The sequence below is a fragment of the Prionailurus bengalensis genome, unplaced genomic scaffold, assembly GCF_016509475.1.
Source record: "Prionailurus bengalensis isolate Pbe53 unplaced genomic scaffold, Fcat_Pben_1.1_paternal_pri Un_scaffold_108, whole genome shotgun sequence".
Taxonomy (NCBI): Eukaryota; Metazoa; Chordata; class Mammalia; order Carnivora; family Felidae; genus Prionailurus; species Prionailurus bengalensis.
This window is the reverse complement of record NW_025091204.1, coordinates 39,435-53,391: the sequence shown is the minus strand read 5'-3', so window position 1 is coordinate 53,391 and position 13,957 is coordinate 39,435. Positions and strand designations below refer to the sequence as shown.

Here is a 13,957-nt window from a genome sequence, read left to right as displayed (position 1 = left end):
GGTAGGAGAAAGCAGAACATCAGAGATGTTGAGAAACACCATCAAGTGAAGCCACATCATCAGGAAGGAGGCAACAACCCCTCTTGGGCATGCGCCTGCTGCCCCTCTGCAGGGGCCATGGGGACAGACCCCTCCCGGTACCGCGGAGCACCCACCTGGGAGGTGGCAGGACTCGGCCAGCAAAAGGCGAGGAGGAAAGTGTGAAGTCACAATTACATTCAGAACACTCGACGTGACACACAAGAAAGGACCTTAAGGGTAGCAGTGAGGAGGGTAGAGTGGCCTCAAGGAGGAGCGTGTAGCGGTAGGAGAGTCAAGGGTATTCGGTGGGACCTGGCGGGTCTGTGGAAACGCCTGCAAGCCCCGGAACATTCAGTATGGGGCGAGCACAGCCAAGGATGGCTAACGCGTGTTCTCAGAGAGGCCACACCCCTCGGACATCTGCTCGGTGCTTGGTCTGTTTCTCAACTGACATTTCTTTTTTAAGCATAATTGGATTCACCAAATCAAGTTTTAATAAATCATGTGCAACCTAATGTACCCGTGGGGAATTGGTCTGTTTCCAGAAACTCTCAGATGCCGAAGGCTTGCCCAGCTTTGGTGGGGAAAAAACAGAATCTTAGATGTAAAACGCAGGGAAGCACTTTGTTGTTCCAAACCTCACACTTAACACTAAGGACTAGGAAGTGCAGAAACTAAAGATCAGCCAGCAAAGGTTCTGAACAGGAAGACACAGAATGACCTAACTATGCCCTGACAGAAAGGAGAAGGGAAGTCTTACTCCACAGAAAGAAACTATGTATCCTTCACAGTAGTAAACGATCGGCCCTGGTGGGAGAGACAGTACAGGAAGAGGAAATCCCAGCGATTGTCAGCTGTGCCCTCCACACAAGGCCCACGGGTCAGGGCGTCCATCCCTTGACCCAATGGCCATAAGCTCTCTGTGGCGGGGAGGGAAGGAACCATCCCAGAGTCGCCTGAACTATGAGGGATCTTGTGCCAGAGCCTCCTGAGGTGGCCTCGTGAGGGCTGCTTCGGAATCTGTGTCTTCTCCTGTCTCTGCCCCTCCCATGCTCATGCTCTGTGTCTCTGTCTCTCAATAATGAATAAACATAAAAAACTTAAGCAAAATCTACGAATGGAGAATGAGGTCCACTCTTGAAACTGGTTCAAAAAAGAAATGTAAAACGTTGATTTCCGTAAGAACAGTAAGACCTTTATTAGAGTTGCACTACATTATTTCCAGGGTCTCGCGCCTTCCTCCTGGGTGCACACGCAGCACCCTGCCCTGCGGTGGGAGCCCAGTGCTTCCTGATTGGTCTTCTGAGAGTTCGGGTGCCAGGGAGCTCAGGGTGGGCGTGGGGCATGGTGGGGGGAGGACGGGCCCAGGTCCCCCCCGCCCAGGCTTGCCATGGCCTCAGCTCCCAGGTTCTGCAGGTCACTCCAGGCAAGCTGCCCAGGCCCCCAGGACTAGGCTCTGATAGAGCCCACGCACTGAGGACACCCACGATGCCTAGCTGTAGTAGGTGGAAGAGCACACTAATATTCAAGCAGATAAGCAGAAGTTAGGAGTCATCTTAGACCATTGAAGCCTGAGAGGGCCACAGCCTTGTTATATAGGAAGTCGGCCATTCTCCACCATTGTTCACATTCCAGTCAAAGAGCCTCCCGTGGTGCCGTCGCCGAGGGGCTGAGGCAGGTCAGCATGTCACGGACCGACGACCAGCTGCATCTTCTTTGGCTGCATAGAGGACAGAGAGGAAGTGACCCAGAAGTCTGCAGGGAGAGTCTCTGCTGACCCAGCAGCTAAGTCACAAATGTCCTTTGGTCTACATTGTTTTCTCCAAGAAGGTGCCTTCCTAAAGTTTTGTCATCATCCAGAAATCCAGACTGATTGGAAATTAAAAAACAAAAGTGTATACTAAAGTTACCAGCCCTTTAAAATGACCTCGCTCTGCAATTTTGTTTACAGGTATTTACCCCCATTCCTGACAGCCATCGGGCCCCCTGCCCAGAAGGCAGCCCCAGGGGGTAACGGGAGACAGGGCCACACTTGTGCCAGGACCCTGACCGGGCACAAGTCAGCAGAGTCCTGGGCTGCCTGGGCCTGCTCCACTGTCTATGTGAAATCACCTCCCTGCCATGGAAGATACTACCTTTTCGTTTTCCAAATAGTCTTTAAGCTGCAGACAGTGCCACACGCTGGGACAGTCCCACAGCACCCTTGCCCTTGCCCTGTTCTCCTCACAAGCATGTGTTCGTTCTTATGGCAATGACGACAGTCTTAAGTGGTGGTGTGGGAGGAAATCAGTCCTGGTTTTGTAGGAGAATGCAACGTTTTGTGTCTTTTCAAATAAATAACTGAAACATTCCCCCAGACCACAGGGCCCTGGATTGCAGTGAGATATCCAGCTACCCCCAAAACACAACTTACAGGCTCTATTCCCAGGCTGCAGCCAGCGTGTTATGATGTCAAAAATATTTCTGAAGACTATCAGTGTCAAATAGCAAAAATGAAAGAAACCAAACTCCTCACCTCTGTGAAACTGTTGGTTCCTCAATAGCTAATTGGTTTATTTATTTATTTTTTATCCTTTTTTTTTTTCATTTTTGAAAGAGACAGAAACAGCAAGAGTGGAGCAGGGGCAGAGAGTTCGGGGGAGAGAGAATCCTAAGCAAACTCCCCACTGTCACCTCTGCACCCAATGCAAGGCTCACATTCACCAAGTGTGAGAACATGACCTGTGCCGAAACCAAGACTCAGATGCTTCACTGACTGAGCCACCCAGTCGCCCCTGTTTTTAGAGTTTGAGAGAGAGAGAGAGAGAGAGAGAGAGAGAGAACGAGTGTGTATGAGGAGAAAGGGGCAGAGAGAAAGGAGGAAGAGGACCCAAAGCAGGCTCCACGCAGAAAGCAGCCAACCCACACTTTTTGTTACCTCTCAACTTGCAAAAATACACATTTCGGGGAGCAGTGGGGTGGGACATCCAGAAGGCATTACCACGAATCTTAGTGTTTTCATTACAGAAAGCATAAGGATGTGAAAGAAAACACATCAGCAACATCTAAGGGACAGAATTTTCCAGCATGGTTCCAGGAGCAAAAGGTCTACTTTCAGTATCAAATTGCTTACAGCAAGGTGGCAACAATCCAAGTTATTGTAAAACACTTTTATACACTTCAAACATAGGGACATTCAAATCAGACCACTGTTAAACAGTTTCTACAAATTTCCATGCCCAGGGAACCAAAAGCCTGAGGGTTCCTACGGAATTGTGAGCAGTAACAGAAATAACGGCATTTCAACTGAAGTACAACTGAGTGTGCCAGTCATGATCCTTATTACGAGTTCTGAGAAGGAGACTGATTGAGGCAGACGGAAAGAGAAACCAACGGACAAGTCCGGGGGCTGAAGGGGAAATGGCCTCTAGCGGTAAGGGGCCCTGTGGACCCAGTGTGGACGTGAGACACCCCACTCCAGACCTCAGAGGCACACGGGCCCTGAAGAGTGGCCACATGTGTTGCCTGCTGTCCGGTGTATCACAGAGCCCACTGAGTTCTTCCCCGGCTCAAGGCCCCGTCCCGTCGTCCCACCATCTCCAATGTCCCCCCTTGGCCCACCTCCTGCTCCACCCCACTAAACTGCAAACCACCTCTTCTGTTGAAGAGGGCTCACTTTTATTTTTCAGTTGTCGGATCACTGGGATGTGGTCTCAACCTGCCTCCTTCATCCACTTAACTCAGCTCTGGGACACGCTGAACCCACATGCGACCTGCTCTGCAGTGGAAAGTCCCAGAGAGATATGCCCGCACCACTCCTCTGGGCCCCCATCCCGGGCATCACAGCGCGTCCGCTGCTTGGTAAGAAACGAAACCCACTGCTGTTACTCGTTGTCAGAATCAAGACCAGTTAAAAAAAGTGGTACTGAATAGATTGCAAAGGTCAGAGTCTATTTAAGAGAAACTCAAAAACTACAGGGGAAGGAAAAAGGAGGGCAGCCTAGTGAATACGCCAGAGAGACCACCAGATGAATGACAGTTTCTGAATGCTGGTGACCATGTCCTCACAGGGGCTGCAGTTACACATAATGTGATGGAGCTTCTGTGATCAAAGTATCTCGTGGATATTTAGATGCAGGCACTCCTAAAAGCCATGTGACGGAAGTGCTCCCACTGTTCCTATTAACAGGTGATTAAACGGAAGCACAGGAATGCTAATATGTAGCTTCCCCAGAGCCCCAAACTCATCTGTGCAGGAGCCAGGCTCAGAGTCAAGTGCTCTGGGGTCACGCCCTCCCTGCACAACTTCTCAAGGTGGACTGGGAATCCACGTGAGTCCTTTCCAGATTTCATACGTGCTCTACGTCCTCCAGGAACCATACTTTAATACGGGCCTCGGGTTCACTGTGGAGGAGATATAACCTATTTGCAGCTATATAGAACATTGAACAAACAACCACTGCTTCAAAACCAGGTACAGCTGAGAACTGCTCAGCAACATGACAAATACCACAATGCTTATTTTTTAAAGTTTATTGTGTTTATCAGCTTGTCCGCCCAATTTGCTGAGTCCCAGGGCACCGTGGAAGGGTTTTCAACCTCCAATTCAGTGGCTGTGGGGAAGCAGAGTGATGAAATGGGAAGCGGGGGGTGTCAACAGCCACGTGAAGGTCTCCCGACAGGGGAAGGGGTCTGCAGGTCGAGTGACTGCGGATCTAGAGGAATGATGCCGGTAAGACCTCACTCATGCGGGAGCCACGCAAGGGACACCAACCTGTTCAGGCGGGCTTGTCACTAGCGTGGCCGGGGTGGACCTTTTGTTTCTTGCCTAGCAAGCAGCGCACGGAAGACTGATGACCTTCTTTTGGGGGGCGTTGTGCAGCGAGTCCTGGCTACTGCTACTGCTGCTGAGGTTGCTCAAGGGGCCATCCTGAGAGCCTGTGGATCTGGGGGACGCACAGGAGTGCATCTTCCAGGCACGCTCGTCACACGACACACCGCCCAACCTGAGGGAGAAGCACAATCCCCCAGCTTCTAGGGAGGGCTGCGCCCTGGGAGCTGACACTCTCCCTCCCAAGTATATCTGGAGTCCAAGCGCCCTGGGTCGGGAACGCTCAGCACCCCTCCCAGGCCGTGACCCGATAACCATGTCGTGGGTCTCATGTAATGCAATGAGGCCGTCCCCTGCATAGTGAGTGCCGGCCTCTCCTAACGAGTTCTGAATCTGCTCTGTGATAACCAAGAGCAATCAGTTTCTGAGATCCCAAAGGAAGGATTGCCTTCCTGAGAGTACTTGGTGTTTGGGTGGCTGGTACCTCCCTGGCCATTAAAGATGCTTTTACTCTCAAGAACTGTTGGTTCACCATGGACAGTATTCTCGAGGACTGCTTAGCACAGAGAGAGACCATTCATGAACTACTGCATCCAAGCCCTGTTCCAAACATTTGAGCTTAGCCTGCAGCACAAGCCTGTTACCTTGGAATCACTGTCTTCTCTATCCACTGATAGGATGGCAAGGGAAAACAGTGAACTCCAGAAGCTTTCCCTCATTTCTAAGGTAATAACACAGGCATCTTGCCTTTGGGTTCCCACGGTAGATGACGGAGGCTTCCCTTTGCCGTACCCTTAGGTGTTTCATATCTATCCATATCTTATTCCTGAGACCATCAGCTTGCCAGGAGGTTGTCCTAGTCATTGCATCCTAAGATTTATCTCATTTTCTGGACCACATGCTTCCCTGGGGAATTCCATCAGACATCTCAAGCAGTTAATATCTATCCTTCTCAAGCTGTTCCACAGAATAGAAATGGAAGGAAAACTTCCAGACTCATTCTACGAAGCCAGCTTTACTTTGATTCCCAAACCAGACAGAGACCCAGCCAAAAAAAAAAAAAAAAAAAAAAAAAAAGACGACTACAAGACAATATGCCTGATGAATGAGAATACAAAAATTCTCAACAAGATACTGGCAAATCAAACGCACAGCATATGAAAAGAATTTTTCACCATGATCAAGTAGGATTCCTATCTGGGCTATAGGGCTGGTTCAATATTTGCAAATCAACCAATAGGATACATCACATTAAGAAAATCACAGGCAAGAACCACATGATCCTGTCAATACAGGCAGAGAAAGCATTTGAAAAAACACAGCATCCTTTCTTAATAAAAACCCTCAAGAAAGTCAGAATAGAAGGAACATATGTAAACATCATAAAAGCCACGTATGATACCAGCCCACAGCTAATATAATTCTCCTGGGGATACACTGAAAAATTTCCCCCAGAGATCAGGAACATGACAGGCATGTCCACTGTCACCACTGTTGTTGAACATAGTTTTGCAATTCCCAGAACCAGCAATCAGACAACAAAATGAAATAAATGGCATCACAATGGCAAAGATGAAGTCAAACGTTCACTCTTCACAGACCACATGACACTCTACCTGGAAAACCTGACAGAATCCACCAAAAGTCTCCTCGAACTGATACATCAATTCAGCAAACTCACAGGGTACAAAAGCAATGTACAGAAACCCATCGCATTTACTATACCAATAACAACGAAACAGAAAGAGAAGTAAAGAAACTGATCATGTTCATAGTTGCACCAGGACCATAAAATACCTATCAATAACCTAAAAATACGAATGAACCAATCCAAAGATATAAAAGTTCTGTATGCTGAAAACTATACAAGGGTTATGAAGGAAATTGAAGAAGACACAAAGAAATGGGAAAACATTCCATGTTCATGGTTTTGAAGAATGAATATTGTTAAAATGTCAATACCACCCAAAGCAATCTACACCTTCGATGCAATCCCCATCAAAATCATGCCACCATTCTTTCCAAAGCTAGAACAAATAATGCTAACATGTGTATGGAACCACAAAAGACCCCGAATATACAAAGTAATATTCAAGAAGAACACCAAAGCAGGAGGCATCACAGTCCCAGAATGTAGCCTCTGCTACAAACCTGTAATCATCAAGACAGTATGGAATGGGCACACAAACAGACACATAGGCCAATGGAACAGAATAGAGAACCCAGATTCAGACCCACAAATGTATGGCCCACTAATCTTCCACCAAGCACGAAAGAGTATCCAATGGAAAAAAACCAGACTCTTTAAGCACTGGTGCTGGGAGAACTGGACAGCAACATGCTGAAGAATGAAACTAGATCACTTTCTTACAGCATACACAAAAATGAACTCAAAATGGATAAAGGACCTGAATGTGAGACACGAAACCTTTAAAACCCGAGAGGAGAAAGCAGGACAAAACCTCTCCGACCTCAGCTGTGGCAATTTCTTACATGACACGTCTCCAAAGGCAATGGAATTAAAAGCAAAAATGAACTATTGGGACCTTATCAAGATAAACACCCTCTGCACTGCAAAGGAAACAAGCAACAAAACAAAAAGACAACAGATGAAATGGGAAAAGATGTTTGCAATTGACGTATCAGACACAGGGCTAGTATCCAAACACCTATAAAGAACTCACCAAACTCCACACCTGAAAACAAATAATCGGGTGATGAAATGGGCACAAGACATGAATAGGTACTTTTCGAAAGAAGACATCCAGATGGCCAACAGACATATGACAAGATACTCAGCGTCACTCCTCATCAGAGAAATACAAATCAAAACCACACTGAGATTCCACTTCACATCGGTTAGAGTGGCGGAAATGAACAAATCAGGACACTATAGATGCTGAAGAGGATGGGGAGAAACAGGAACCCTCATGCATTGTTGGTGGGAAGAAAAACTGGTGCAGCCACTCTGGAAACACTGTGGAGGTTCCTCACCACATTAAAAATAGATCTACCCTATGACGCAGCCATAGCACTGCTAGAATTCAGGGGATTCAGGAGTGCCGATGCACAGGGGACTCGTACTCCAATGTTTATAGCAGCGTTGTCAACAATAGCCACATGATGGAAAGAGCCTAAATGCCCGTCAATGGACAAATGGGTAAAGAAGATGAGGTTTCTATATACAATGGAATACTACTTGGCAATGAGAAAAGATGAAATCTGGCCATTTGTGGCAACGTGGAAGGAACTGCAGGGTGTTCTGCCAAGTGAAATAAGTCAGGCAGAGAAAGACAGATACCATATGTTTTCATTCATATGTGGATCCTGAGAAACTTCACAGGAGACCAGAGGGGAGGGGAATGGGGGAAACAAGTTGCAGAGAGGGAAGGAGGCATACCAGAAGAGACTCTTAAATACTGAAACAAACTGAGGGTTGATGGGGGGTGGGGGAGAGGGGAAAGTGGGTGATGGCCATGGAGGAGGGCACCTGTGGGGATGAGCACTGGGTGTTGAATGGAAACCAATTTGACAATAAATTATATTGAATACAAGAAAAAAGAAAAGATGCTCAAAGTCACTCCTCATCAGGGGACTACAAAGCAAAACCACACTGAGATGCCACCTCACACGGATCAGAGTGTGTCTGTGGGTGGGCAGTCAGCACTGCTGCTTTGCTGGGACACAGTGCGTCCTCCAAAAGCGACAAGGGGTGGGGGGTCTCACGCTTTGGGAAACATGCACAATCAGGAGCAGCGAGGCTCCAACGTAGCTCAGGGTGTCCCGAAGCTGGCCCAAACGTGGCCCATCAGCGTCACTGGGGCTCTTACAGGCTCCCGAGCCTCTGTCTGTGGCCGAGGAGGGGGGTGGGGGAGGGGCTTGGAAAGAGCACAGACTTGGGTTATGACTGCACGGAGGCCCGCCCATGCATATTTTTGGGGGTGGTTTTGGCTTCTTGGCTACTTTTCTAGAGCAGTTTTAGCAAATGTGAGAGGATGCTCCAGAGATTTCACACACATACCTGCCCTTACTGAGGCACAGCCTCTCCCCTGAGCAGGTATCAGAAACCCCCACCAGGGCGAGGCCTTTGTCACAGCCCCAAACCTGTGCTGATGTGTGTCCATCGCCCAAGGTCCGCACCTGAGATCGGCTTCGCCTCTGACGTTGTACCCCAGTGCGTCCGGGGCGGGTGCGTGTTGAGGAGTCTCTGCAGGTGCAGCGTCCCTCCCGGTAGTCTTTCCGCCCTGATGCAGTAGTTTCCTTTGGTGCTGGCGCCACAGCGCATTTGCCAGGCGGAGAGGTGGGCGGGAGGCCGGCGGCTCTCGCCGGCGGTAGGAGCCCGCATGCGCTGTGGAGGGCGAGGGAGGTGCTCTTCTGAGCATCCGGCTTCTCCCTTGCTAGAAGTCTTCCACCTAGGAGGATGTCGCCCTGGGGCCTCTGTTTCTCGGAAGACAGTCCTGATCGAGGCAGGTGAGTTCTGGTGGACCCAGCGCCGCTCGGACTCCCGCAGAGGCCACAGTGCCAGCCGTGAGAGGCCGGGTGGCTCAGGGCGCCCTGGTTCTGCTCACTTTGGGGACAGCATTTTGCCACCCTCAGGTGGAAACCCGGCCTGTCCGTGTGGACGCCCGCAGGCTCCCGTGAGTCATGGTGGCCGCTCTGTGGCGGCGGGTGTGTGTGGGGGCGCCTCCCGTGGCAGTGCTGGCTTAACCGCTCGGCAGGCAGTAAGGGCCCTTCTCCTTGCCGGTAGTGGCTTCTGGGAGGTTCTCCGGGTGCCCGCCTCAGCCGCGACTGTCGTGTAAGGAGTGTGCCACCCGCCCTCGCAGAGGCTGTCGGAGACCTTCCCGCCTTGTCCGTCCCCTGACCCCGCACAGGCTGCACACGTTCTGTCCCCCGAGGCGGCTGCCACGAACAAAGGCCGCCTTAGGCCCTTGCGTCCTGTGGGCCAGGCCCTAGAGAGTCTGGTGAGCTGGGGAAACCCTATAGAAATTGGGAAGTTGACGAGAAGAAGGGGAGAGTGCCCTTTGATCCCTGGGTCAGTGTTTCTCAGACTCGGTGGTGTCGGGACACTTGGACATCAGGGGATTATTGAGGGCCCCAGAGAGCCTTTGAGTGTGGGGGTTGTGTCTCTTGATCTCTTCTGTGGTGAGGTTAAACCGAGAATTGAAGCAGGCGCCTGGGTGGCTCTCTATGTTAAGGGTCCGACTCTGGCTCAGATGGTGATCTCACAGTTGATGGTTTAGAGCCCCATGTGGGGCTTTGTGCTGCCAGCTGCCAGCCTGGACTTGTCTCAGATTCTCTGTGGCCCTCTCCCTCTGCCCCTCCCCTCACGTGCCCTGTGTCTCTCTCTCAAAAACAATCATTAAGGAAACCAAACCAAATCCGAGCATCTCAGATGTGATGAATTCACTTAAAGACAATAAATTAGTACAGATTAACGTACTCATACCTTTCATGGAAAAAATACGTACATTTTCAGACCAACACTGTGTAGAAGCATGGCATTGGCATTGGCATTGGCTTAGTGCAAGATCTTTATTCTTCCAGCTGCTTCTGCATTCAGTGTCTTGTGGCCAATTATGTTTAGGAAGGTGATGTGGACTCCCCCAGATGAACAGCTGGAGGCGAGGAGGGTGTGGCGGTAGCTCCTGGGGTGTCTGGATGCTCTTTCCTGATTCCGCACTCAGATGGGTGGGGCTTCCTTGCTTCTGTTGGAGGTTAGTTGTCCCCACAGAGCGGCTTAGTTGTGTGGCACGTGGTGGACGTTTGGAACATCGTAGGCCACTACTTTCAGCTGATCTTCCATATCTTTCACTCAGCGAACACATTCTTGGAACCACCACCTGGATGAAGAAGTGGAACCTTACCGTGCTTCCTACCTCCTACTGACTCCCACCGAACGTCCCCCAAAGGTAACCACGGTCTTGACTTTCACCAGCCATGGCTTTGGCTTGTTCTTCGCTTCATGTTGAGCCAACCGTTGAGTGCTGTGTGTGCACAATGCACCTGCTTTCCTTGCGTGGCTGTGCGGGTCCTCTCCTGCTGTCGAAGTCCCAGTGTGTGAGGACAGCACGGTTTATTCTTTCTCCTGTGGGTGCTCCGGTTTGTGCAGAGGCTGCCTGCAGATCCACATGCATCGTATTGGGATGCCTTGGAGGAGCAGGGCGTGAGTGGTGGCACGTGTCTGTTCCCCACGAGCAACAGCGTGCGGGAGCTCAAGGCTGGCTGATGCCTGGTATTGCTTCTTCTCGTGTGTTAGCTGGTTGCTGGGGCTCAGGTGCTGGGAGGTATGGTGTATTCGTGGGACCCGCCCCTGTGTGTGTCTTGGCCACTTACGTGTTTCTTTGATATAATAATTGCCTTTTGGAAGCCACTTTGTGATTAGGTTGTGTGTTTTGGTTTTTGTTGATTTGAATGAGTTCTTTCTATGTGTGTGGAATACATCTGTGAATGGCAGAGGTTTTCACATTCTTGTGTATGTCTGCCTTACACTCTCTGTGTTGCCTTGTGGTAAGTTTCTTTTGTTTCTATCCTATAGTATAACCATTTGTATGTTTCTTGCCTTGGATTGGCTAGGGCCTCCAGTACTGTGTTGAATGGAAGTGGTGAGAGTAGGTGTCCTTGTCTCCTTCCAGATACGAGAGAGAAGGTTTTCCTAATGTTTTGTATACTTAATATTTTTTAAAGTTTCTTTCTTTCTTCATTGATTTAGAGAGCATGCATGGGAAGGGGAGTGAGAGGGGGGAAAGCGAGTGGATCCCAAGCAGACTCCGCACTGTCAGCACAGAGTCTGATGCGAGGCTTGAACTCATGAACCGTGAGATCATGGCCTGAGCTGAAATCAAGGGTCAGACGCTTCACTGACTAGAAGCCACTCAGGTGCCCCAAAGAGTTCAGTATTTTACCACTACATATGACACTTTCCGTGGCATTACTGGTAGATAGGTGGATCAAAACATGAAAATTCTCCTCTGTTTTTAGTTTGCTCTGATTTTTCAACAATCATCAAAGAAATAATAATACTAAATTATCTGAAATGTGTTTTGTGCATTTTGGGGACAAGTGATTTGTTTCAATGTTGTGGTTTACCTTAAAACAACTTTTTCCCGTCTAGAATAAATCAAACGTGATGTCTATGCATTCTCTCTTCACTGGATTCCATTTGTAAATCATGTGCTTTGGATCCTTGCATGTTGTATTCAAGAGAGTGGTGGGTGTTCCCTTGCACCCTCTTGTGCTGTCCTTGCTGGGGTTTGGGTTACAGGTCGTGCTGGCCTCCTAAAACAACGTAGGAAGAAGCACTCCTTGTGCTTTCCCAGAAGAGTTTTTGTGTGTGTTCTTTAATTTTGGGAAGAAGTGCTAGGCCAACAGCTGGTGTAGGGTTTTCCTTGTGAGAAGGGTTTTCATTGCAGATTCCTTCTTAAGTGGAAATAGGATTTTTCTGATTTCCCATATCTTCTTGTGTTTATTTATTTATTTTTTTTCAACGTTTATTTATTTGTGGGACGGAGAGAGACAGAGCATGAACAGGGGAGCAGCAGAGAGAGAGGGAGACACAGAATCAGAAACAGGCTCCAGGCTCTGAGCCATCAGCCCAGAGCCTGACGCGGGGCTCGAACCCACGGACCGTGAGATCGTGACCTGGCTGAAGTCGGATGCTTAACCGACTGTGCCACCCAGGCGCCCCTTCTTGTGTCTATTTAGATGAGGCATTTTGTTTTCTTGGAATTTGCTCTGACCTCCCAAACTTTCCAAGGAGTAAGTGTCAACTGGTTTCTAATATCCCTCCTATCTGCAGCATCTGGTGTGATATTGGCTTTAGAACTTCTTGATATTGGTACTTTGTGCTTTGTTTCTTTTTCATAGAACCAACTTGGGCTCTTTTGATTTCTGTCATTTACTATTTGTTTCCTGCAGCACTGATTTCTGCCCTTTTGTTTTCCATCTACTTGGTGATTGTTTGCTGTCCCATCTTGTAGTTCTTGAACTAAATCCTTCATTTTATGTTTAGCCTTTGTTCCTTTCCAGTATGTGTATTGTATTTATTTGCTTATTAGTGTGTCAATTCATTTTAGCATGAGAGCATGAGCAGGGAAGAGGGTCAGACGGAGAGGGAGAGAGAGAGAGAGAGAGGGAGAGGGAGAGAGAGAGAGAGAGAGAGAGAGAGAGAGAATATCTTCAGCAGGCTCCTCACTCAGTGTGGAGCCAGGCTGGGGATCGATCTTGTGGCCGTGGGATCATACCCTGAGCCAAAATCAAGAGTTGGTCGCCAAGCAACTGAGCTATCCTATGATATATGTATTCTAAAGCTATGAGTCTCCTTTAAGCACACATTTACCGATCTCAAGTTTTGATAAGCCAAATGTTTATTATCTTTTATGTGAAACTAGTTTCTAACTTTCTTTGTGGCATCTTTTTCTTAACTCATCACAATGTTTAGGAGCATAACACATCTTGATGTTTCAGGGGATTTTCTCGTTCTCTTTGTGCCGATTTCTAGCCTAATTCCATGAAGGTATCTGTCTCAGTGTTTTGGGGTGGTTGTAACAAAATAGCATAGACTGGCTGCCTAATAAGAAACACACACTTCTTTCCGACAGTTGAGGAGACTGGGAAGTTCTCAAGATCAAGGCATCTGCAGATTCAGGGTCAGGTGAGAGTCAGCTTCCTGGTTCTTCAACAGCCTGCTTCTCCCTGTCCTCCTGTGGTGGCAGGGGTGACAGTGCTCTCTCAGCCGCCCAGGACTGCTCATCACTGGAAGTCTCCCTGTCTTCATCCCATCACTGTGGGCGTGATGAATTGTTGGAGGAATTGAACTGTGAATCTAATGCAATCCCTAAATATGCCCTGCAGTATTTCAGTCCTTTGAGATGAGCTGACTTTCCTAATGGCCTGGCATATATTCGTTTTCATGAACTGTTCCTCGGGCACGTGAAAATAATGTGTATTGGGGGAATGCAGTAGTCTCTATTTATAGGTTAGATGAAGTTTGTTAATGACAGAATTCAGATTTTAGTAACCACTTGAAACCAAGTAAGGAATAGGCGAGAATGAGTTTACTAATATAACTAAGAGCCACATCCAAAATATCATTTCAGTGTATAGCTGGCGTGAGAAAAAATTTTGAAT

At 48.5% G+C, this 13,957-nt stretch overlaps 1 protein-coding gene across 5 annotated transcripts in view; it reads left to right on the top strand.

The window, feature by feature from the left end:
- The first annotated feature begins 2,833 nt into the window (after positions 1-2,833).
- Positions 2,834-13,957, top strand: part of LOC122478607 (liprin-alpha-2-like) — a 44,014-nt gene continuing 32,890 nt past the window's right edge. The window contains exons 1-3 of one of the 5 annotated variants that reach the window (XM_043572157.1): positions 2,834-3,433; positions 3,668-3,861; positions 10,648-10,740. In XM_043572157.1, coding sequence (XP_043428092.1) covers positions 3,421-3,433; positions 3,668-3,861; positions 10,648-10,740 — 300 coding nt within the window. In that variant the 5' untranslated portion in view covers positions 2,834-3,420. Of the gene's footprint in view, positions 3,434-3,667; positions 3,862-9,118; positions 9,302-10,647; positions 10,741-13,957 lie in introns of those variants that run through there. The other 4 variants (XM_043572153.1, XM_043572152.1, XM_043572155.1 and 1 more) reach the window with 4 other exon arrangements.